General features: G+C 44.0%; 1 protein-coding gene and 1 long non-coding RNA gene across 3 annotated transcripts in view; one reads left to right on the forward strand and one right to left on the reverse strand.

Annotated features, from left to right (window-relative positions):
* Positions 1–22,560, reverse strand: part of IGF2R (insulin like growth factor 2 receptor) — a 103,073-nt gene that overhangs the window by 64,166 nt on the left and 16,347 nt on the right. For both annotated transcript variants that reach the window (XM_077348297.1, XM_077348307.1), the window contains exons 3-6: positions 4,836–4,957; positions 3,281–3,379; positions 2,595–2,724; positions 1,297–1,411 (exon numbers count right to left, since the gene is read on the reverse strand). In XM_077348297.1, coding sequence (XP_077204412.1) covers positions 1,297–1,411; positions 2,595–2,724; positions 3,281–3,379; positions 4,836–4,957 — 466 coding nt within the window. The remainder of the gene's footprint in view (positions 1–1,296; positions 1,412–2,594; positions 2,725–3,280; positions 3,380–4,835; positions 4,958–22,560) is intronic.
* Positions 173–22,544, forward strand: LOC143842944 (uncharacterized). Its single transcript, XR_013233399.1, has 3 exons — positions 173–792; positions 19,553–19,670; positions 22,402–22,544. It is a non-coding gene; the product is annotated as an uncharacterized LOC143842944 (long non-coding RNA).

Raw genomic sequence — 22,560 nt, forward strand, 5'->3', positions numbered from 1 at the left:
CAGTGCCATTTTACCATTTTTCAGGAACATTTTTAATTTAGATGGTCACCAGAAAATTCAGTGTCATTGGATACATTAGGTTAGCCGGACCTCTGACCAAGTAAGTAAATGGTCCTCTTAACCACAACCACCATCAGAAGGTGCAACCCTATTAATTCTTCTGGAACTCTTGGCAGCTTTTGATACCATCTGTGTACTAATAGACAAGCTGGCCAAATCTGAAGATAAATCTGGTGACTAGAGCTGAGAATGGGCAAGACAGATACTTCTGCAAACCTGAAAAATGTCCTGGGTTTGCAGAAAAATGTGAAATCTAGAAAAATAAATACATACATTAGGGTGTTAAGGAAAATCTGTAAATGATAAAAGGAGCACCTAAACCATTAAGCAATGGATTCCCTCAGTGGCTGTTGCTAGGCAACCTCAGTATTCCACGTTTGGTTCTATAAATGAAAGGCTAAGGGAAGGGGCAGAACTTTTCCAGGCCTATTTTAACCTTTACAAGCGGATTAAATGGGGCCAGACCTAGCAAGGCTGGAAAATTCTTGGAGATAGTGGGATGGAGCCTGAGGATGGGAGAGAGTTTAGCTGGATATAACACTACAGCGTCTACTCCACAAAACAGCCATTTTCTCCAGGGGGACCAGTCTCTGGAGTTCAGCTGTAATTCTAGAAGAACTCCAAATCCCACCTGGAGTCTGGCAACCCTAGGCCTGGCAGCAACCTTTGAGTAACTTAATACCACCCAATATGCATGACTCGGCTAGCCCTGACTGCTTGCTACTGTTCAAGGTAGGTTAACGGTTGAGTGGGGAAGCGGTTGCCAACTCTAATTTAGGAAATTCCTAGAGACTGGCAGGGGGAGGCAGAAAGTGAAGAGGGTGGGGTTTGAGGAGAGGAGGGACCTCAGAGAGCTACAATGCCATATACTTCACACTCCTGGGGAACTAGGGAAATATGCCTCCTGCACTATTTGACATTACATGAGTGAAAAGGTGGCAGATAATTGTTTTGAATAACTAAAACCATTCAATTCAAGGCGCTAAAAAGAACTCTAGGACATTCTGTCTCAAATGTTCTTAACTGCCATACAAATATGAACTAACAGGTTAGAAGAATATACAGCTTTGGAATTGAAGAAACCACATTAAACTGAAAACTAGAGTCACCCAGATTCTGGATAAATTGCAGAGAAATAGGATGCATGTAATCTTTGAAGTTTCAGTGACAATTATGTACATTTTATATCACTGTTGTAAGTCAAATATCCTTTTTGAATAAGAGGTTCAAGTGTACCTGTTTCTTTCAAACTTGAGTTGATTTGTAGGCTGCCCCATGTCAAATGTATGGCCATCCTTCAATAAGCAAGCAGCAGAATCCTCTGGACAATTCCGGGTTGCATCAGACTTCCCTGTTAATACAATGCCTGTTATTGCCTTATCAGTACTTTAAATTTAGAGGGCAAATATTAGGGCAGGCTTTGGAAGGTTTATTTAGGCAGGAGGAGAAGAGAGAGAAACATGCAACAAGGACATACTGTCAAGGCAGATAAAACTCAGGTATGCTGCAGAGGACGACCCATCTCCTCAGCACAGTAAAATCAACATCCACAAAGGAGGAGTGAGCACAAACATGCTCCCACCTACCAGCTGAACACAGCTCATGGTCACATGACTGTGTGTGGATGAATTGTGAGGACAGTGCATTGGCACTGGCTGCCCTCTTCTACCCGCATGGATTTCAGCACACATATTTTCTACAGAGGATTTCAGTTTACATAAATTGATACAATAAGCAGTTTAGACTCTCCCCAAATTAAGCAGAAGGAATGCTCTTTCTCAGACATAAAACAAAAGCAACAAGAGTCAAGAGAATACTCGCCACTCAACTCTATGAGGTTATCAACAAGACGAAGAACTTTAGCAGAACACCAAGTGACTAAATACTGTGGCTGCAGACAGCAAAGTAGGTTTAGTAGCTACACAACACAGTACTGGCTGGCTCTAAAGCCACTATTTAGAGAAATCTGGGCCATGCCTAACTTCTCTGCTGAAAGCCTATAATGCCCACTGGTGAATAATCACAGGGACACCACTATTCACTGGGGCAATTACTTGGGGAGTTCAATTTGACTAAGTGACTCGGTATGGTAAAGGTTACCAAAAAGGTTGAGAACTTTCTCATGTAGGGTTGGATTCCCCCCCCCCCCCTATTTGGTTGCACTAAGTGTCTCAGTACTTCAGCTGCCATCTTAACACAAAAGATCCTCAGTGTACAATGCTTGAAGAATTTTAGGTGTGAAAGTGCATGGAGAAGAAAATGCTAATAAATAGAGGAAAGAAGCATGGCATTATTACTCCAACCTCATTATAAGAAAGGAGGTACAGCATACAGGTGGAGAGAATTTAAGCAAAAGACAACATGGAGTATACTGAATGGAATGTGTTGAGGGGGAGAACTGTCCAGAAGATGGCTTCTTTCCAATAATAAAAGCTCAAAACACAAAGCTGAAGCAGCTTTTAGAAAAAAGAAATGGAAAGGAAGCAGGCAACGTTATGGAGTGTTTGACAGACAATGCACATTGAGGTTCAAACCTATGTTTCTACAGATGTTTATATGTAGCTCTACATCATCTTCTGACTCATCAACCAGGTATGCTCCAGAAGTCTTAATCAATGGATTCAAGTCATGTTTCTTCAAGCCATCATACACATAGCAGGGTACCTAAAAAATTCAACGTACTAATGACATTAAGCCATTCAAAATAATTACAGGACAAAATTCCATAATTCAACAGACATCACAACACCACAATAGAAAAACCACTCAGGGAAGTATGCATCAGTTCACACAGGCAATATGGATGCAGACGTGGCCTTGAAAAACTGCCAAATAGAGGCCTGACTAATCCAGGCCTCACATCTGAAGTCTTGCTGCAGATTCTGTACCACTGGTGGGAGTACAAGCAATAGGGCCGGAACCCTTGTAAACTGGGTCTGAGCTTGGGACTGATTTATAAAGGATGTGACATCTTTAGACCTCCTTCTATTATAATGATGGCGAGGTTATATTCAAGACTCAGAAGACTCTTAATAGCAAAGTTCTTGCAAATGTGCAAGCTGTGGCTGGAAAATGGAGGATTTGCCACAAGTGAACTGTTCCACCACAAATCAGGTGGCAGAACCCACCAAATGGATTAACAAAATTAGTAGATCATCTTTTGACCCTTGAGAAAGCAAGGTAATAAAAGCCAAGATCTGTTTGCCTGCCTATAAGTTACCTCTATCTTTGGTTTGAACAAATCCTTCTTGCAAGCAACGTACGTCTTCCACTCAAAGTAGTGCACACAGTCTGTCGAAGCCACAAATTCTGGTGAACCCTAATTAAGGAAATGATGATATTCAGAAACATGATTCATGTTCAGAGGTAGAAATGTAACCTAATGTATGGTACCAATGGCTAGTGTACAGGATCACTAAAGCTCAAATATGAAAAAAACAACTCTTATTTCATTCTTGTACCTGACTTCTAAGCCAGCATCTGAACTACTGCACTTTGCGGGGAGCATAGGACAGCCTAGTAGGATTGCCAGCTCTGGGTGGGGAAATAGCTGGGAGATTTTGGGGGTAGAAACAGGGGAAGGCAGGGTTTAGGAAGGACAAGGATCTCAACAGGGTACAGTGCCATAAGAGTCCACCCTCCCAAGCAGCCATTTTTGCCAGGAAAACTGATTTGGCCGTCTGGCTGTTTTTAAAGGTAAAGGTATCCCCTGTGCAAGCACTGGGTCACGTCTGACCCTTGGGGTGACACCCTCCAGCGTTTTCATGGCAGACTCAATACGGGGTGGTTTGCCAGTGCCTTCCCCAGTCATTACCGTTTACCCCCCAGCAAGCTGGGTACTCATTTTACCGACCTCAGAAGGATGGAAGGCTGAGTCAACCTTGAGCCAGCTGCTGGGATTGAACTCCCAGCCTCATGGGCAGACAGCTTCAGACAGCATTTCTGCTGCCTTACCACCCTGCACCACAAGAGACTCTCTGGCTGTTTTTAGTTCAGGTCTATTGGAAATCAGAAATACTGATTTTTTTAATGGTCCAATAGAGCCAAAATGAAAAAAACAAACAAAAGCCAGCCCAACTCTGTGTCTCACTTGGCTTCTCCAGCAGTGTGGTTTAAACTGTGCTATTTAAACCATGCCACAGCAGAAGTTGTCCCTAAGATCTGTGTGTGACCAGGAGGTCTCTTGCTGCCACACACAGACTTGAAACGATCAGCTGGGGTAGCAAGAGCTGAGAGCTTTGCATGGCCTTAGCTGGGGCTGGCTACTCTTGTAGCTAGGTAAACCAAGCTGATCAGGATGGCAGAGTACCCTCAAATAAAAGCCTTAAAAACTGGATTTTATTTGGGCTCAGTCATATCAGTAGTCAATCAGATTGTCTAATCGGCAATTGGCTTAAATAATAGCCCCAAAACACCAGTGAACTATTTTTAGGGGGGGGGGGGGTTCCTTTCAAATTTGCTGAATGCCCAACCCAATAGACACTCAACATCATAAAACTGGGAGCAACCGTAGGCATTTTAGGCAGGCCCCCTGCATTTTAAAATCTTCCATTAGAACTTCCTTCTGAATATATGTAACAGTAATGAAATGATTACACAAACTTCAGTAATTCCACAGGCTGAAGGACTAAGCCACATGAATATGTCAAGGAATGGCATTAAGGCATTTTAGTACTAAAGCTAAAAGAATTGCACAAGAATGTGATGTGTAAAAGCACTGTGATCCCACCAAGACCCATTCATAGTCTTTAGGGAAAAGAAGTAGTCATACTAACCAGAGTCTTTCCACAGTAGAAATTGATGCTGCTTTGTAGATACTGACTACTTTGCTGTGGACAAGGCTTTGTAGTATTGAATTCCAAGAGCAGTTTAGTATTCCTTGTAAGTGAGGCATCACCTAAACCAGAGAAAGAGTTATAAAAGCTCAGGTTTCATCCTTCATACGGTACTGAATCAGCTCGTTTTGAGAGTGGTGTATCAGCAACTTTATTCAGACATCTTAATCAGAGGCTTGTTCACAGTAGGCATAAATGTGTCTTGTTTTTGGTATGCATGCTCCCTTTCCCTTACTTGAAAGGGCAATAGATTGCTTCTTACTTTTGGAAACCTTCACATTACAATCTGCTGTGATGGCCAGAAAGAAGCTCCAGGATTCTTAATTGAGATTAAACTGTGGTTTAATCTTTATGGGAAAGAACCAATTCCAATTTACCTAGATAACCACACGAATGTTACTGTAAATCAATTTTGAGAAGTGTCAAGATCCTGTTGCCACAAGTTCTTGCCATAATGATTTGTGTTGCATTTATTTCGTGTGTCTCTATACCGTCTCTTAGCTGTGCGTGACAAAAGACCAGGGGAAGTTGGAAAGTGTCTTGTGAAATTTGTTATTTTAACTTTTCAACCTCAGGGAGGTTTGCAGTAAATTGCCAAAGAGCCTGCTCAGTGCTTCTTGATTATCTCTTGACCTTGGGTGGCAAAGACCCAGCTCTTGGTATGTCTTGGGCAGTTTGTTTTATCACTTTTGCTTTGGCAGGCTTGTAGCATGAGGACAGTGAGTTATAGCACATGTCTTTTTGGCACCAAAGGGAATAGTCTTAGTTTTGGCAAACAGCATCATGAATCTGTTCTTCTAATTTTATCTTGTAACCCGTCTTTACTGAGAGTGGCCGGTAATAAATCCAAATAATAATAATATTATTATTATTATTTGAATAAAGGAATTCCTTCAATCAAAAATCCACTTATTGAGGAAGTCAACTATGCACTGATAAGGAGTTAGAAAACCAGGACGTTTTTAACCACATCCAAGCATGAGGAAAGGAGTGCACAAACATGGAAATAAGCTAGGTTTATGCAAGTGAGAACACTGTGTGCCACAACTTAATGGCTGCACAAGCCATTCTGTGCTGAAATGCTGCACAAAAAGGCATGCGCCTTTCAAAAGGAGACATCTCCACCCTGGAGACACATGTTGTTATCAGGGAAGGTGCAAGTACTACACCAAGTTCTAATTTTTGATTAGGCTGAGAAACAGACCACCAATATAGACAACAACAAAAGTCTGAAAAATAGGATGCAACATGAACATCAGTTATCTCTTATGAACTATCTAAGCAAGGGGAAAACTACTTTGAGGATCCCATATCTAGCAGCTTCTGCAGGAACCACACAGTCTCTCCAATATAGTTTTGATGCTCCTGATTAGCATGTTGGCCACCCCTCAATTTTAATATTTCTGTTTCTTTCTCAGAGTGTTTAATCTGGATTTCTTCTATCATGACCATATTTGACAAGATTTATCAACTGGATACTAATGTCTTTTCTTTACAAGCAGCAAAAGGAAGTTAACGGGGCAGCTGTTTCCAAATTTGAAAGTGTTAGCATTGCATACACCAGGCTTTCCCAACCAGGTTTTTGTGAACCCCTGGGGATTCTTGATGGCCCTAGAAATGTTTTCTGAATGGGTGGGAGTAATTTTTGTATATATTTTTGAAATTTGTTAAACATTTATTGAGTGACTAGCTTTAAGGCGTACTGGAGGAAAAATACAGCGGGTGCTAGCGGCCGGGCAGCTGGGGGGGGGAGGCAGGCCGCTGTAGGGGTGGGGAGCAGATGCCGGGCGTGCAGGGACGGAGGCCTACCTTGGAGTTGGTGGCAGCCTCGGTGAGGTCATGGCGGTGGAGGCAAGTAGGGCAGGGAGTGGACGGAGGGAAGAGATTGGAGGAAGCAGGGCGTCCCTCCCGAGGAGGTGTTCTTGTGGCAGCTTGGAGGGCCACAGGCAGCGGTCGCTCCTCGTGTTGCCGTGTGTGGAAGAGGCAGGGGCAGCCGTGGGCCCTCCCCGCATCCACTGACGTTGGGCAAGTCATGTCATGGCGGGCCGAGATGCAGCCGTGGGGGGGCAGTACTGCCTTGGCTGTACCGTGCGCGCTACCGCGGGCGGGTGACAGATGGCTGCATGGGCGACTGTAACTGTTTGGATCCTGAGGCGGGCTGCGGCTGCAGTAGCAGCGGGAGCCGAGGGTTGGTGGTGCAAGGCGGCGGAGTGCACATTGAGAGGAAGTGCACCTGTCAGGAAATTCTAGTGAAGGAGAGTATATCTACAGTGGAAAGCATCTGGGTGAAAATAAGCGAGGGGAAAACAAACAGTGTGGTGGTTGGTGTCTGCTACCGACCGCCTGAACAATGAGAAGATGTGGATGCTGCATTTCGTGAGCAGCTTGAGAAAATATCCAAGCGTCAGGACCTTGTCATCATGGGTGACTACAATTTCCCAGATGTGTGCTGGGAAACAAACTCTGCAAAGCGTCCTCAGTCATGCAAGTCTCTGACCTGCCTGGCTGACAATTTCATTTATTAAGTGGTAGATGAACCCACAAGAGGGTCAGCCATACTGGACTTAATACTGACCAATAGGCAAGAGTTGGTGGATGAGGTAAAGGAGGTGGGGACCCTAGGGGGAAGTGACCAGGTCCTCACAGAATTCCTTTTGAGATGGGGAGGCAAGGAAGCTTGTATCCAGATGCGGATGTTGGATTTTCGTAGGGCAAACTTTAATAAACTCAGAGACATGATGAGTGTCATACCATGGACAAGAATGCTGGAAAGGAAGGGAGCATGTGAAAGGTGGGTGCTACTCAAACAAGAGCTATTGCATGCTCAATCCATGACTACACCAGAAAGATTAAAACACTGCAGGAACTCTAAGAAGTCTATTTGGATGAACAGAGAACTTCAAGAGGAACTAAGAAAAGGAAAATGTTCAGGAAATGGAGGGAAGGACAGAGCTCTAAAGAAGCATACCTACAGGTTACTAGGCACTGTAGATCAATCATCAGAAAGGCCAAAGCTGAGAGTGAGCTAAGATTGGCCAGGGAAGCCCATTGTAACAAGAAAAGATTTTTCAGTTATGTGAGGAGCAAACGTAAAGTAAAGGCGGCAATAGGCCCACTGTTGGGCGTGGATGGACGAACTCTAACGGAAGATGCAGAGAAAGCTAAAGGCTTAGCGCCTATTTTACATCTGTTTTTCCTCACAGGTCAAAAGGTTTACGCACATCTAGAGATGGCAGTAGCCAAAGGATAGTGTCTGGGTGGCAGGTTGACATGGATAGAGAGGCTGTACTGGATTAGTTCAAATCCCCTGGGCCGGATGAAATGCACCCGAGAGTGCTCAAAGAACTTTCCAGAGAACTTTCAGAACCCTTGTCCATCATCTTTGGGACCTCTTTAAGGACTGGAGATGTCCCGGAGGACTGGAAGAGAGCAAACGTTATTCCGATCTTCAAAAAAGGGAGGAAGGATGACCCGGGAAACTACAGACCAGTGAGTATGACCTCTGTTGTGGGGAAGATAATGGAGCAGATATTAAAGGGAGTGATCTGCAAACATCTGGAGGACAAATTGGTGATCCAAGGAAGTCAGCATGGATTTGTCTCCAACAGGTCCTGTCAGACCAACCTGGTTTCCTTTTTTGACCAAGTGACAGGTTTGCTGGACTGTGGAAATTCGGTTGATGTCAGAAAACAGCAATTTGTATTTGTTTATGTTCACTTGAAAATGAATTGCATGGGAAACATTTGGCATACAATAAATATGCCACATTAAGAGAATAATGGCTGAATAATCAATTGCTGACAGTAATTAGCTAAGATCTTGCTGTCAGCAATGGATTTCACTGGTTTTCATAAGTGTCCTACAAGATGTTCTCAAGGCTTCTCCAAACTCACTCAATCCTGTTTCTTTTTGTGAGAGCCCTAGTGTCACCATGGCCAACATTAGGTGCAACCTATTTCCAGAGAACACTAGCTCAATGTGAACATTAAAGTCCTCCAAGATCAATTGTCTGAGGAACTATAATGACCAGGTTGCTGTTGCCTCTAGCAGGGCTGGCAGGGCATCTGATGGTGCATTGGGTACATGGTACACCACTCAGATGGCCTAGCTCTTGACTGAGCCTCATCTAAGGCCTGCACATCATGGAAATTCGGTTGATGTCGTTTACTTGGATTTTAGTAAAGCTTTTGATAAGGTTCCCCATGATGTTCTGATGGATAAATTGAAGGACTGCAATCTGGATTTTCAGATAGTTAGGTGGATAGGGAATTGGTTAGAGAACCGCACTCAAAGAGTTGCTGTCAATGGTGTTTCATCAGACTGGAAGGAGGTGAGTAGTGGGTACTTCAGGGCTTGGTGCTCGGTCCGGTACTTTTTAACATATTTATTAATGACCTAGATGAGGGGGTGGAAGGACTACTCATCAAGTTTGCAGATGACACCAAATTGGGAGGTCTGGCAAATATTCCAGAAGATAGAGACAGAGTTCAACAAGATCTGAACACAATGGGGAAATGGGCAAATGAGAACAAGATGCAATTTAATAAAGTGTAAAGTTCTGCATCTGGGTCAGAAAAATGAAAAGCATGCCTACTGGATGGGGATACGCTTCTAGGTAACACTGTGTGTGAACGAGACCTTGGGGTACTTGTGGATTGTAAACTAAACATGAGCAGGCAGTGTGATGCAGCGGTAAAAAAGGCAAATGCCATTTTGGGCTGTATCAACAAGAGCATCATATCAAAATCAGAAGATGTCATAGTCCCATTGTATACGGCACTGGTCAAACCACACCTGGAGTACTGTGTGCAGTTCTGGACGCCTCACTTCAAGGACGGAGATAAAATTGAAAGGGTACAGAGGAGAGCGACAAGGATGATCTGGGGCCAAGGGTCCAAGCCCTATGAAGATAGGTTGAGGGACTTGGGAATGTTCAGCCTGGAGAAAAGGAGGTTGAGAGGGGACACGATAGCCCTCTTTAAGTATTTGAAAGGTTGTCATTTGGAGGAGGGCAGGATGCTGTTCCCATTGGCTGCAGAGGAAAGGACACGCAGTAATGGGTTTAAACTATAAGTACAATGATATAGGCTAGATATCAGGGGGGAAAAATTCACAGTCAGAGTAGTTCAGCAGTGGAATAGGCTGCCTAAGGAGGTGGTGAACTCCCCCTCACTGGCAGTCTTCAAGCAAAGGTTGGATACACACTTTAGGATGCTTTGGGCTGATCCTGCGTTGAGCAGGGGGTTGGACTAGATGGCCTGTATGGCCTCTTCCAACTCTATGATTCTATCCAAGTCCTGGAATTGATGGTGTGGGGAGAGCTCTGAGGCAGTAATCCTCTGATTAAAATTACCACCCCTCTTTCCTGCCCTGCGGTCCATGAATGATGGAGAACTGGCGGCGGAGGGGGGGGGACAGTAATTTAAGGGCAACTGTTTCACCTTCCCTGACCCAGGTTTCTGTCACACATACCAGATCTATCCTATACTCTGCCAAATAAGCTTGCAGAGTAGAAGCTTTGTTGTTAATAGAATGCGCATTGCACAGCATTAGTGTTGGAGATGGGGCTTTAGCCTTATTTATTTAGATTTTTATACCGCTCTTCCCTATGGCTCTGGGCAGTTTACATAAAACATATAGAACATTTACAGAAAACAATATCAATATAACAATAACAATATAATATAACTATATAACAAATAACAATAACATATCGGCTGGAACAACATTTTAACAAGCAACTTTGACAAGCTCTCAATAGGTTCGACCTCTCAGTCAGGGTGGGACACGGACCCTGTAGATGTTTTGAGTCAGTCACCCTCAAGCAAATGCATGGTGTAAGAGCTTCCTTTTGCAGGCCCTGTGGAATTGTGGAAGTTCAGGCAGGGCCCTGATCACTTCGGGGATCTCATTCCACCAGGTGGGGGCCAGGATTGAAAAGGCACTGGCCCTTGTTGAGGTCCAACGTGCCTCTTTAGGGCCAGGGATCCACAGCTAGTTGGAGGTGGCAGAGTGTAAAGCTCTTCTGAGGGTATAGGCAGGGAGGCGGTCTCTCAGGTACACTGGGCCCAGACCGCATATGGCCTTAAAGGTGATTACCAAAACCTTAAGCTTAATCCGGAATTCAACTGGGAGCCAGCCATGTTCCTGGCTGGATGTGAGACCTCCATGTTGTCTTAGTGAGGATCCTAGCCGTGGCATTCTGCAGCAGTTGTAGTTTCCAGATCAAGGATAAAGGTAGGCCTGCATAGAGCAGATTGCAGAAGTCCAGTCTAGAGGTGACCATCGCATGGATCACTGGGGCTAGGTGCTCTGGGTCCAGGTACAGCACTAGTAGTTTTGGGGCTTGGCGGAGGTGATAAAATGCCAACCATGCTACCTCTATGACCTGGGCTTCCATTGTAAGGGAAACATCCAGAATCACCCCAGGTTCCTGGCAGAGTGAGTTGCTAAGAGCTGCACACTGTCCAGGGTGGGCAAGTGTGCTTCCTCCCATGGCCTCTTCCTACCCAACCACAGGTATGCAAATAAATGTAAATTTGGTAGTTCTAATTATAAATAAATGTGTGGATTGATAGTTATTAATGATTTCAAATTAATTGATTTGTTGGATGGCTATGTTAAACAGTTCTAATTTGATTTAGGGGAGTTTAATTGGGCAACTTAATTTATGGAACACATTCTGAAAGACTGCAGCTAATTTTGGGGGGGAAATGGGTTGAATCAGCTATAATTCAGTTATATCAGAAACGAGTGGGTTAAGGAAAGTGTCTTTAGACTCATGGGCTTTACACTAAAATTTGGTGTGTGGGATTTTTTCCTTGCATACCACCCCCCAATTATCCACCTCCCCCACCCCACCAGGTCTTTAGTCACGGATTTATCTTCTGATTTTCTCAGGGCTTCCTCCTAACATTCCTCCTTGAGTCTTTCCGTTGCGGGCTCTCCTCTCACATTGCCTTTCCTCCATGGTCAGTTTTCTTGTTTTGTTTGCTGGTTGGTGGGTTGGCAGCTGTGGCGCAACAAGTCATTCATTCGGTGGGTGGCTTGTGGTCAAGGCCAGTTGCTGTACAGCAGTTCAGGCAGCCATTGCTCTGGTGTCTCATGGAATGCAGGAGGTTGTTCCACTAGATGAGGCAACAGTCATGGGGAGTGCAAAACAACTGTTCCTCTTATGAACTGTCAGTCCATGGACTGCTTTCCAGTGCTAGACAATGCACAATCCAGCAGATTGGTGTGGGGGTGTGCAGAATCGCCCTCCTGATGATTGGGCAGTAGGCAGCCCAAGGTCAGGAGCAGTGTCCAGGATCGTCACTGCTTCTTCGAGCACAATCACTTGTTAACTCTGGTAGGTGGTCATGCCAGGGTTCAAAGGTCAAAACTCCAAAATGACCCTACGGGCTCGGCCCCTGAAAGCAACGGGACTGAGGGCTCAGTCTCTGAAAGCAGAGTGTTGCTTCTGATGTCAACCCCAGCCTGGGATAGCTGGCGGAGGATGCCAAGGGGATGGGGATGGGTTTTTAATTATAGTTATTGTATTTTACATTAATTTTATTATTGTAACTGATTTTATTGAATGATTTAATTGTTGTGAACTGCCCCAAGCCCATATGGAGAGACACTATACCAATTAAATATTATTATAAAACAGACTGACAAAAGCAAAGCAAAGTCATCTGAAGATCAGCCGTTCAACAGCTAAGCATGGTAATGCAGCTAAGAACTCGAGGGGGATAGTAAGGAGTAAGTATAGAAAGAAGCCAGCTTTCCCTGTTTTAGACTTCACCTTGTTGCTTGGTTATAATGAGGCACTGAATGTTTATACATTCTAACCCAACTACTGAAAAGCACTGAATCATTGTAGCAAAGCACATATTGCATAGATTAGAAAACTGAAAGAACAGTCAACTAAATCTTATAGCCCCAAGGAACTGTGAATTAGTTCACAAACCACTTTCTCCAGCAGCCCTTCATAGGCAACCCCAGTCCCCACAGAGGTGCTGCAAGGTTTTAAGGGACTCTTTCCCATTAAGAGGGAAATGCAATACTGGAGAAGCAGAAAGACCAGTGTAGATCAGTCTCTCCCCCCCCTCTCGCCCCACACACAAGTTCTTCCACAAACACTGCAATAGCCCTCACAAGAGAGGTTTGCATATATATGGAAGGATCTTTGGCAAATCCAGCTTCAGGTTACAACCCTCCACAAAACCCACCCCATTCTGTTCCCAAGAATACCTTTCCCTTCAGAAACAATTGTGAGGGGCGTAACAAGATGGCAGAAGAAACCCCTTCATTCATTCTATTCATGGATTATTTGATACAGCCCAAAGTTAAAACTCACTCCTGATAGATATTTAACATCCGGGGAATGGTAGAGGACAGGAAAGCCTGGAGGATCATTGTCCTTGGAGTTGCGATGGGTCGGACATGACTTTGCAACTAACAACAACAATGGGCTCAAGAAATTCTTCTCGTCCAAATTTCTCCTTGGGAGTTTCAATTTCCCAATCATATATAAATAGTTTTCACCAACATTCTAGCAGCAGTCTCACTGCCCAAGGCTTAGTAAGTGGTTACTGGAAAGCCCAAACTGAAATTAAGGAAGACTGAACTGCACCTTGTCACCAGTGTAGAGTAGCAGCTAGAGTGTTAGATTGGGGTCTAAAAGATCTGTGTTGGAATCCCCACTTGACTTTGAACCAGTCATATGTTGTCAGCCTTAACCCACCTTAGAGAATTTCTGTGAAGGAAAAATGGAGCTGGAAGATGGTCTAAATTCCCATTGGGGAGAAAGGCAAGGTATTTGAAAAACAGATTTTCCCTGCCTCCCTACTTCTTTTGGCCACCTAAAATATCCCCCAAAATCCTGATTGTGTGGACATACTCTCTCAAGGGAATAGGATTTCAGGGGGCATTTTGAATTCTCAAAGAAGGTAGGAAAATTGTGTTCTATAATTGGAAGTCCTTGCACCAATAGACACATCTGTTTGGGATTCAATTTAAGCAAAGCCATCTTTGAGGTCCCTCATTGAATATCCTGGAAGGTTGAAGTGCTCCCCTACATGTTTTTTTGATTTTTGATGTGTTGAGAGTTACTTTTCAACTAGATTTTTAGAGGTAGTAACAAGTATTAAAATTTAAGTAAATCGTATTTATGTTGGTTTGCAAGCAATAGGTGTGTAAAGTCATATGCTGGTATACTATACGAGCTATCAAGAAACATGCTAATTAATTAAATAAGATGGACATTGTGGCCATCAGCAGCTCTAAGCCACACCCCTTCTAGTTTCTAAGGTATTTGCACACTGCATTACTACTGCAAATCTGACCATTTCCATACTAGCTATATTGCTCAGATTTGCATTTCTAAAGCGCTATTTTCCATCTGTTTCCACATTAAAATCTGCCTTTCCAAGTGCAGATTTGAATAGCCTCCTGAATATCATGAGTTTTGGAACTTCCCGGTTACAGTGATTTCAATCAGTAAAGGCAAAATCTAATTCGGGGCTGCACAATGGAGAAATGCGTGCATTCAGGTTTTTTCCCATAACCACCATTTTGAGTAATTTATGCACGCCCCTTTCCCCATCACCATCCTCCCTCCCCCATCCCAAAAAATCAGGCTTAAAAAAAATCATTGTTTCTAGCAATAAAACCAATGGCAGTTTCCACATTGCACTACAGCAACACTGCAATGCAATAACCCACTTACAAAAAAAACTTCCACTTCGAGAACCAGCTTGGAGTAGTGGTTAAGATTGTGGACTTCTAATCTGGCGAGCTGGGTTTGATTCCGTGTTCCCCCACATGCAGACAGCTGGGTGACCTTGGGCTCGCCACAGCACTGATAAAGCTGTTCTGACCGAGCAGTAATATCAGGGCTCTCTCAGCCTCACCCACCTCACAGGGTGTCTGTTGTGGGGAGAGGAATGGGAAGGTGAATGTAAGCCGCTTTGAGACTCTTTTGGGTAGAGAAAAGCGGCATATAAGAACCAACTCTTTCTCTTCTTTACACTTTGGGGAAGGGGGGAGGTGATCGAGGACACAGAATGGTGGGATTAAGAGGCATGATGAAATTAAAGGTGAAAACCTTTGGAAAAGGGAAAATGAGCAAAGTATCATGGGAGGCTGCCTCCATCCCACTCAGATGCCGAAAGTATAGAGCAAATTTCAGCCTGGGAAACAAGGTGAGGAAAGCCCAGATGCGGAAAATCTAGAGTCAACTCATAGCATCCAAAGGAAATCCAAAGCAAGGCTAAAATGAGATATGGCTCTTAATGTGAAAACAAGTCTCTTCAATTACCGCAATCATTCACTTGCATGTCAAATGTCTTTCAGTTGGGGTGCTATTTCCATGGCCAGACCCCCTAAAGGGCAGCTAATTTTCCTACCTATTCTAGTACAATCAGAAATGAAAAAGGCCAGCGAAGTCACTTCTGGGAAACACATGTCCATACCAAGAACAGATACAAGTTCAACTTCCTTGGGACGAAGAGGAAATCAATATCAAAACTGTGCAGGGTAGTGCTTAAGAACAACAAACTCTAACCTGGAGAACTGGGGTAGATCTCCCACTTGTCCACATGCAGCCAACTAAGTGACCCTGGGCTAGTCACAGTTCTTATTCTCAGAGCAGTTCTCTTAGACCTCTCTCAGCCCCACTACCTCCCAGGGTGTCTTCTGTGGGGAGATGGAGGGAAAGGCGTTCATAAACTGCCTTCGGGTTCCTTCAGGTAGTGAAAAGTTGGGTATAAAAAACCAGCTCACCCACCTCTTGCTTTTGCATACAAACATCAAGGCAGAAATATGGTAATATGCTGAAGTTTACACCTACATATTGGAAGACAATTGTCCTCCTTAGTTATTTGAGCTCCTGCCAAGGCCTAGTGCATCATTTATTCTCCAACACAGTCAATTACTATCTTTTCACCACAGATTATTTGAATGCAGTTTAATTACAGCAGTTTAATTACAGCAGGCAACATGGCTGCGTTGCCAATGTAATTATAATACTGAGCTTTGACTGTGACAAGGTACATCCAACTTTTCCACCCATACTCAGGCTATAGTCAGTCAGCTTATCATGTGGGCAGATTCAGCTGAAACAGAATCAGATTATTCAGAAGGGATGGCCGTCTCCTTTCTAAAGCCATGCAACATGAGATGGGGAGGGAGGCAGAGATCTTGTTCCCATAACAGCAAACCATGGTATGCCATGATTTCTGAGTACAGCCTCACTGTCTTACATTTCACACCTACAGATGAAGGTTCCTTCAGCAGATATTCTACTATGCATAACTTTCCATTGCTATTCTTGGCTCAAACCTACATTCTTCCATTCTAAGGAAAGATCACCAGACTGTAGCTCTAAATCAGAGGATTACTGCAGTTGACCAAGTCTACACAGCATATCAAGCACTGAAGCTACTTTACCCATATCCCCTTCCTTCTACAACTACTTGGCAATTATTTCAATACTATGGGCAAAGCCCATTGTATCCAGGAATACGGGCGCTAGAGCTTGGCAGTGGGAAGAGGAAGTGGAGGAGTTATCCAGTCTGTAAGGGCATGGGGTTGAACGTGTGTGTTGAGTGTGTGTCAAAGCAGTTTTCAAACACCTTTTCCCTTCGTCTCCCCACAATAGTCAACCTGTGAGTGATGTGGGGCTGTGAGAGGTCTGAGAGAACTGGGAATGGGCCGCTGTGACCCAGCAGGCCTCATGTGTCTCAAAGCATTTTCTAATCATCTTCCCTTCCTCTCCCCATAGCAGACTCCCCATGAGGGAGGTGGGGCAGAGAGCCTCACATGGAAGCTGGCAACCCTAAGAGGAAGACTCTATGTGCACAGCAGTCTTGACATTAGTAAGGTTTTTTATACTGGTTTTTTACTTGCCTGGCCAAGGTTAAAAAGTCAATTTAGTTCCCATGACTCTCCAGCCATTTACTTGTTTATTATTTAGAGTTTCAGGCTGTAAATATTTAGTTTTTCCTGCACTTTCCAGACTCACAGGCCTGATGCTGGTCTGCCTGTCTGTGCCCCAGAATACAAACAGTTGCTGGTAAGGGCTGGCCATAGGCCATAGCCCAGGAGGGACACACCTGCACCACTCCCTCCCAACTGCAGGCAAAAATGGCTCATTTGAAGGCTGGACTCTGAAGCATTGTACGATTTTGAAATCCCACCTCCAAACCTCCAGGAATATGTCCAACCCAGGGATAGCCAACCTCCAGGTGGGACCTGGAGACCTCCTGGAATTACAGCTCACCTGCAGAGTATAAAGATCAGCTCCCCAGGCAGAAAGGGCTACTTTGGACAGGGTTGTGGTAGAGAAGAAACATTTAAGGCCTCCCACACAGGTTGTTGAATTGAAAGACTTGAGGCCTACTGCACAGGGTTGTTGTGCAGGTGAAACAGGAGACAAAAGAACCAGTTTCGTCTGCAGAATAATGCTGTGCAGTGGCCTCATATCTGCCGAGTTGCAAAGAAGAAAGACACATGGCTAGGCTGTGTCTAACCTCCGGGCAGAGCAGTATTTTAAGTGAGAAGGGGCTTTTCTGTGCCCCCCCTCAAAAGGAAGGCCCCTAAGACTGCCCTGCGTTGCTCTTGGAAAGGCCTCCTCCCCTCAGTCAGGGGCTGTCAGAGGCTCCTTCGCAGCAGGTCTGAAGGGAGGGGGGAGGGGGAGCACTCTGCAGCCTCCTGCCAGCTCTGTCAGGGTTCTGAGGCAATTTGCAGTTGGACATGACAGTTAAAGCAGCCTTGGGGTGAAAAGGGCTGGCGCAGCCTGTCCAAGCCTCTGTTTTCATCCCCCTTGGCAGCCCTGCTGACCTCCTCTCCCTTTGGTGGTCAGGAGCAGACTGGCAGCCATTTCTCCAGATTGCCCTGGAACTCTGGTCTGTCCTGCTGAGGGCCCAATCAGAAGGTGCTTTGTGCCTTCTGATTGGCCCCTCCGCTTGTCAGTCCAGGGCCAAGGGGCCAATCCGGGAGTTTTGATCACAGACACAGCCCACCCCAACCCTTACTGTTTACTGAGGGACAGATTACAGAATTACAAAAAGAAGGTTATAGACACCCTCAGAGTATGGCTAAGCAGCTGAAAATTGCTCTTTGCATATATAGCTATCCCACACGCTCTAGTTAAAAGATCTGACATGTTTAACAGAAGCCTCCACCTAGTTCCTTAAACAGTATCCACCCATCATATAAAAGTGTGCTCAGCAAGTATATTTCAGACTATGTTCTCTTGAATCCAGTGATTCTTCCATGGGAAGGTCAAGAAAGACTAGCATATTACCCTGGAAGATATCATGCCCACCACAACACATGTCCTTTTGCAATTTGGACCTTTAGGGAATATTAGGCCAGTTCTAAAAACAAAACAGATTTAATTCATTTATTTATTTTTCCACTTGTATGCCGCCCTTCCCAGAAGCTTTGGGTGGCTCACAACAGATTTGTTCAGACACTGAAATGGTTTATTTAAAACTGGTTAGACCCTCTTGTTTCTCCCTTTAAAAACACACAAAAAATGAAACTAAGATTGAATATGCTTTATGGCAGCAGTCCGCAAGCTTCTGCTTGCCGCAGACCGCTGCGGAGTGGTGAGCGGAGAGGGCAGCCCAGGGGCCCGCACACGCGCTGCAGCCCCAGCGCAAATGCGCATGCACGGACTGCCGCAAACGCGCGTGGGCGGCAGTCCACGCATGCGTGTTTGCGCCGCTGCCATGCCAGCGGCCGCGACTTCCCCTCCCGGCCCCTCCGGGCCACAAGCAAATCGGCCGCTAAAGCCAAAGTGGCCGATTAGCTTGTGGCTCAGCAAACTTCTCTTCCCTCCCCTCCCGAAGTGAGAAGCTTGCCGGGCCACGAGCTAATCGGCCAATTTGGCGGCCAATTTGCTCGCGGCCTGGCGAGCTTCTCGCTTCGGGGGGGAGGGAAGACGGAGCCGCGGCCTGGCGCCGGGCCACAGCCCGTGGGTTGGGGACCACTGCTTTATGGTATCCACAGCCAAGCCCCAAACAAACATTGGAAGGACATCAAATCTCTCTACAACTGCTGATGTGAGAATGATACAAGCGGGGGTATAAATGCCTCAATGAACTGATCTGACAGCAGAGGAAGGACAAGAAAAAAGGAAACTTTAATGTCTATGGCCAGTTATTCATTTATGAGAATAAGGTTCATAGTTCAGCAATGATATAACACACATCTAACCTATTCATTGTTAACCACAAAGTCTTATAAATTTGTTTTCAATCATTTTAAAAACTCATGCAAAATCCAGTTTTAAAAAGGTTCTCCCATGAAAAACTTTGTGAGGGAATTTAAACGTAGTTCTCAAAAGGCATTCTTTCTGAATGATGTGCCAGTCACTTTTTAAAATAATGTTTGAAATTGGCAATTCATATTTCTGCAAAGTTTTTGGATAAGACCTTCAAGCACAGTAACATTGTTGCTGACAGTTCTCCAACCTTGTTTGGTGCCTCAGAAAGATTCTCCATAGGGAACAATGGAACCAAATAATAGCAGAACCCCCTCCTTAAAATACTGGTTTTGTTTGCTATTTGTGGGTTTGTTTTGTGGATCACATTCCTATTATGAAGTGCATTTAAGATGTGGCTTCAACAGCATTTTCATTAGAAGTATTTCCTTGAACAATGCAGGCTCTACAGATCCCCCCCTCCTCTTCCCTGCATGAAGAGGAAAGGCTGTCCAGTGAAGAGGAAAGGCTGTCCAGTGGCAGAGTTAAGAGAAATGACCAGCTTCATCAACACTTTTTTGGTAAGACAGGCATGCATGTTAAATACTGTGGCCCATTTAAATGTCTGCAGCCCAGAAAGTCAAATTCAGCAAAGTTGTTTGCTCAGTTGCAAACTCATACTGACTCAGGGGGATTAGTCACATGTCTTAATAAGGCATTTTCTTCTTTAGTGGGTGAGTTTTCACATAAGGCCCGAAGTAGAAAAGGGGGGAGGGGGGAGAGCAATATTTTAATTTGACTTCTGCTTTCAAGTCCCCTGTGGCGGTACTTTTTGTTACTTAGTAGTTCCCCATTTTAGTATGCAGTTTGCCTGATGTTAACTACTGAATATATGGCAAAGATCCATTTTGGTATTATACTTCTGGACTGTGCTGGTTATGCTGCCTTCCCTTCCTTTCTTCTCTTTCGGCATGTAGAGAGATAAACCTAAGAATACAAAGTTGTTCTATTTAATTATGAAGCTCCTATTCCCAAGCAATATTGAATTATTATCTCTTGACAGCAGCAGGGATTTCAAAATCAAATCCCAGACCATTATTAGTAGAATGGTTAAAGTAAAATATTTGTTTTAACTACTAAAATTAACTTCATTGCAGAGACATCAAGGCGTTTAAACTACACAATGAGACAGTGATACAAAAGGCTTAAAAATAATAGCAATTAAAATATTACTAGTACCATTCTGTTTCATCATGTAAAATAATTTCAGTTATGATAAAAATTAAATTACAAAGTAGAGTGGTGGTTTGCAGATGAAAGGGCAGGACTGAGGAAAGAAAGGAGGAGGAGTGACTGCACAAGATTATGAGGCAACTGGGCCATCTTGCACATGCCACTCTGAGGGAAAGATGTTCCAGCCTTGGAAGAAAGTGGAGAAATGAAGGAGAGTTGGTTCTTATCTGCCGCTTTTCTCTACTCAAAGGAATCTCAAAGCGGATTACAGTCACCTTCCCTTTCCTCTCCCCACAACAGTGAGGCTGAGAGAGCCCCAATATCACTACTCAGTCAGAACAGTTTTATCAGCACCCTGGCAAACCCAAGGTCACCCAGCTGGCTGCATGTGGGGGAGTGTAGAATCAAACCCAGCACACCAGATTAGAAGTCCACACTCCTAACCACTACACCAAACTGAAAAAAAGAGACACCTCTGTTGCCACCACATGTCTGAACAGCAAAAGTCAGGAGGCAGAGTGATTATCCAGGAGGGTGGTGGATGGTGACCTCCTTTCTCCCCTACACCTGTTCTAAGTCCATTAAGGAAATTGGGTTGCAGGAAGTAAAAAAAAACATCCTTTGAAGGTTTGAGAAACAGCCTCCCCGCTAAGCCCCGCAGCTTCTCTGGAAAATGCCATGAGGGATCAGAACTAGTGCAAGGGGGGGCAGGTGCATGTGTATCTGGGAACACCAGGTTCAGAGCCCTCTTCCTCCTAATCCAGGACCTTGTCATCTGGGTCACCTAGGGATAGTCGCTTATCCACTCTACCACTTCACAAGGGTGGTGGTGGTGGTGAGTAGGGAGTGGTTGGAGGAAGCCTAGTGCTTCCTCCAAATCCTCAGAGGTTGGACAGGGGAAGAAAGGAAACAAAGAATGAGAGACAGCTCACAGCCATGCTCAGATACTGAGGCTGTATATATTTACTACTTCTGTATATTAAAATTAAAAAGTAACTAATGTGTATGGAAATATACGATAATCCCTTTTATGAGAAAAAAAATGCATCTTGCTTATGATTAAATACATTTATTGGGGCTTTTGTAGATTCCCTAGTAAATAAATTGCTCTCATTCCTAGGAATCAATTGTTTTTATTTGTATTTTGAGTTTAAAAATAATATTGTTAATTGGGTTTACCTGTGTCGGTTATAAAGTTTATATCTTCAGTACCTGGCATTACATTTTCTTTAATACATATGCCTCAATGTTAATGGGAAGTCAAAACAAGATTGAAAGTCAAACTGATTTCTATCCAGAACGCACTAGAACTCAGTTCTGAAAATAGATCGTTAAAATGTATTATTTATGTCCAATGTTTTGATGTCTCTTATATCTCTGCATCTTCCATTTTTACAATATTTCAATTATTTTTTCATAACAATTTAACAATATATGCATGGTATGGTTCGTATTTTGATTTTGTTTTGCCACGGGATTCTAGTTTATTTTTGCATAAGCACCAACATAATTTTTGCTTTGAAGCCCACTAACACTTTCCCTAGCACCCACCTACTGTTTTTTGGAAACTAATTGGGACTAGGTGGGACTTTTGCCTGGCAGGGTTTCCAATTGGCTGTGCAATTTTTTTTAAGGAGGGGCCATGGCTTTAGTTGTAGAACAACTGCTTTACGTGCAAGAAGTCTCAAGTTCAATCCCTGACTCCCGACTTTAAAAAAGGATCCAGTAGTGTATGTAAGAATTCTACTTGATAGCACAGAGGTTAATTCCAATAGGATCTTCTCCAGGGGTAGTAGAGCAGCTAATTTAAAAAAGAACAAAGCTATGTAATGCTTAATTATTTAGATCAGGACGCACTCCAGGTATTTTTGACCCTGAGGGCACCTTTGGAATTGTGACACGCCATGATGGCCATGGCCAAAGAATGGATGCAGAAGACAAAGCCAATCTGAGAAAAACAGGGAGAAGTTCATGCATAACACTAATCATAACTCTTCAACTTTCCAGGAAGAAGCTGCTTTAAACATGATGTCTTTTGAAATGAACATACCGAATAAAAATATTTTCTTGCTTACACAGAGCTTATCTTCATTCACACAGTGAAGATCCTTCTGTTATACAACTAAGGCCATGGCCCCTCTCTAATTCGACAGAGCACCAGACAAAGAGGTCTTCAGCACAAGGGGGAAAGCACCAAAAAAGGGAATCGTTAGATCTTCTATGCAATATAGTAAATAA

Source organism: Paroedura picta, chromosome 1, assembly GCF_049243985.1.
Source record: "Paroedura picta isolate Pp20150507F chromosome 1, Ppicta_v3.0, whole genome shotgun sequence".
Lineage (NCBI taxonomy): Eukaryota > Metazoa > Chordata > Lepidosauria > Squamata > Gekkonidae > Paroedura > Paroedura picta.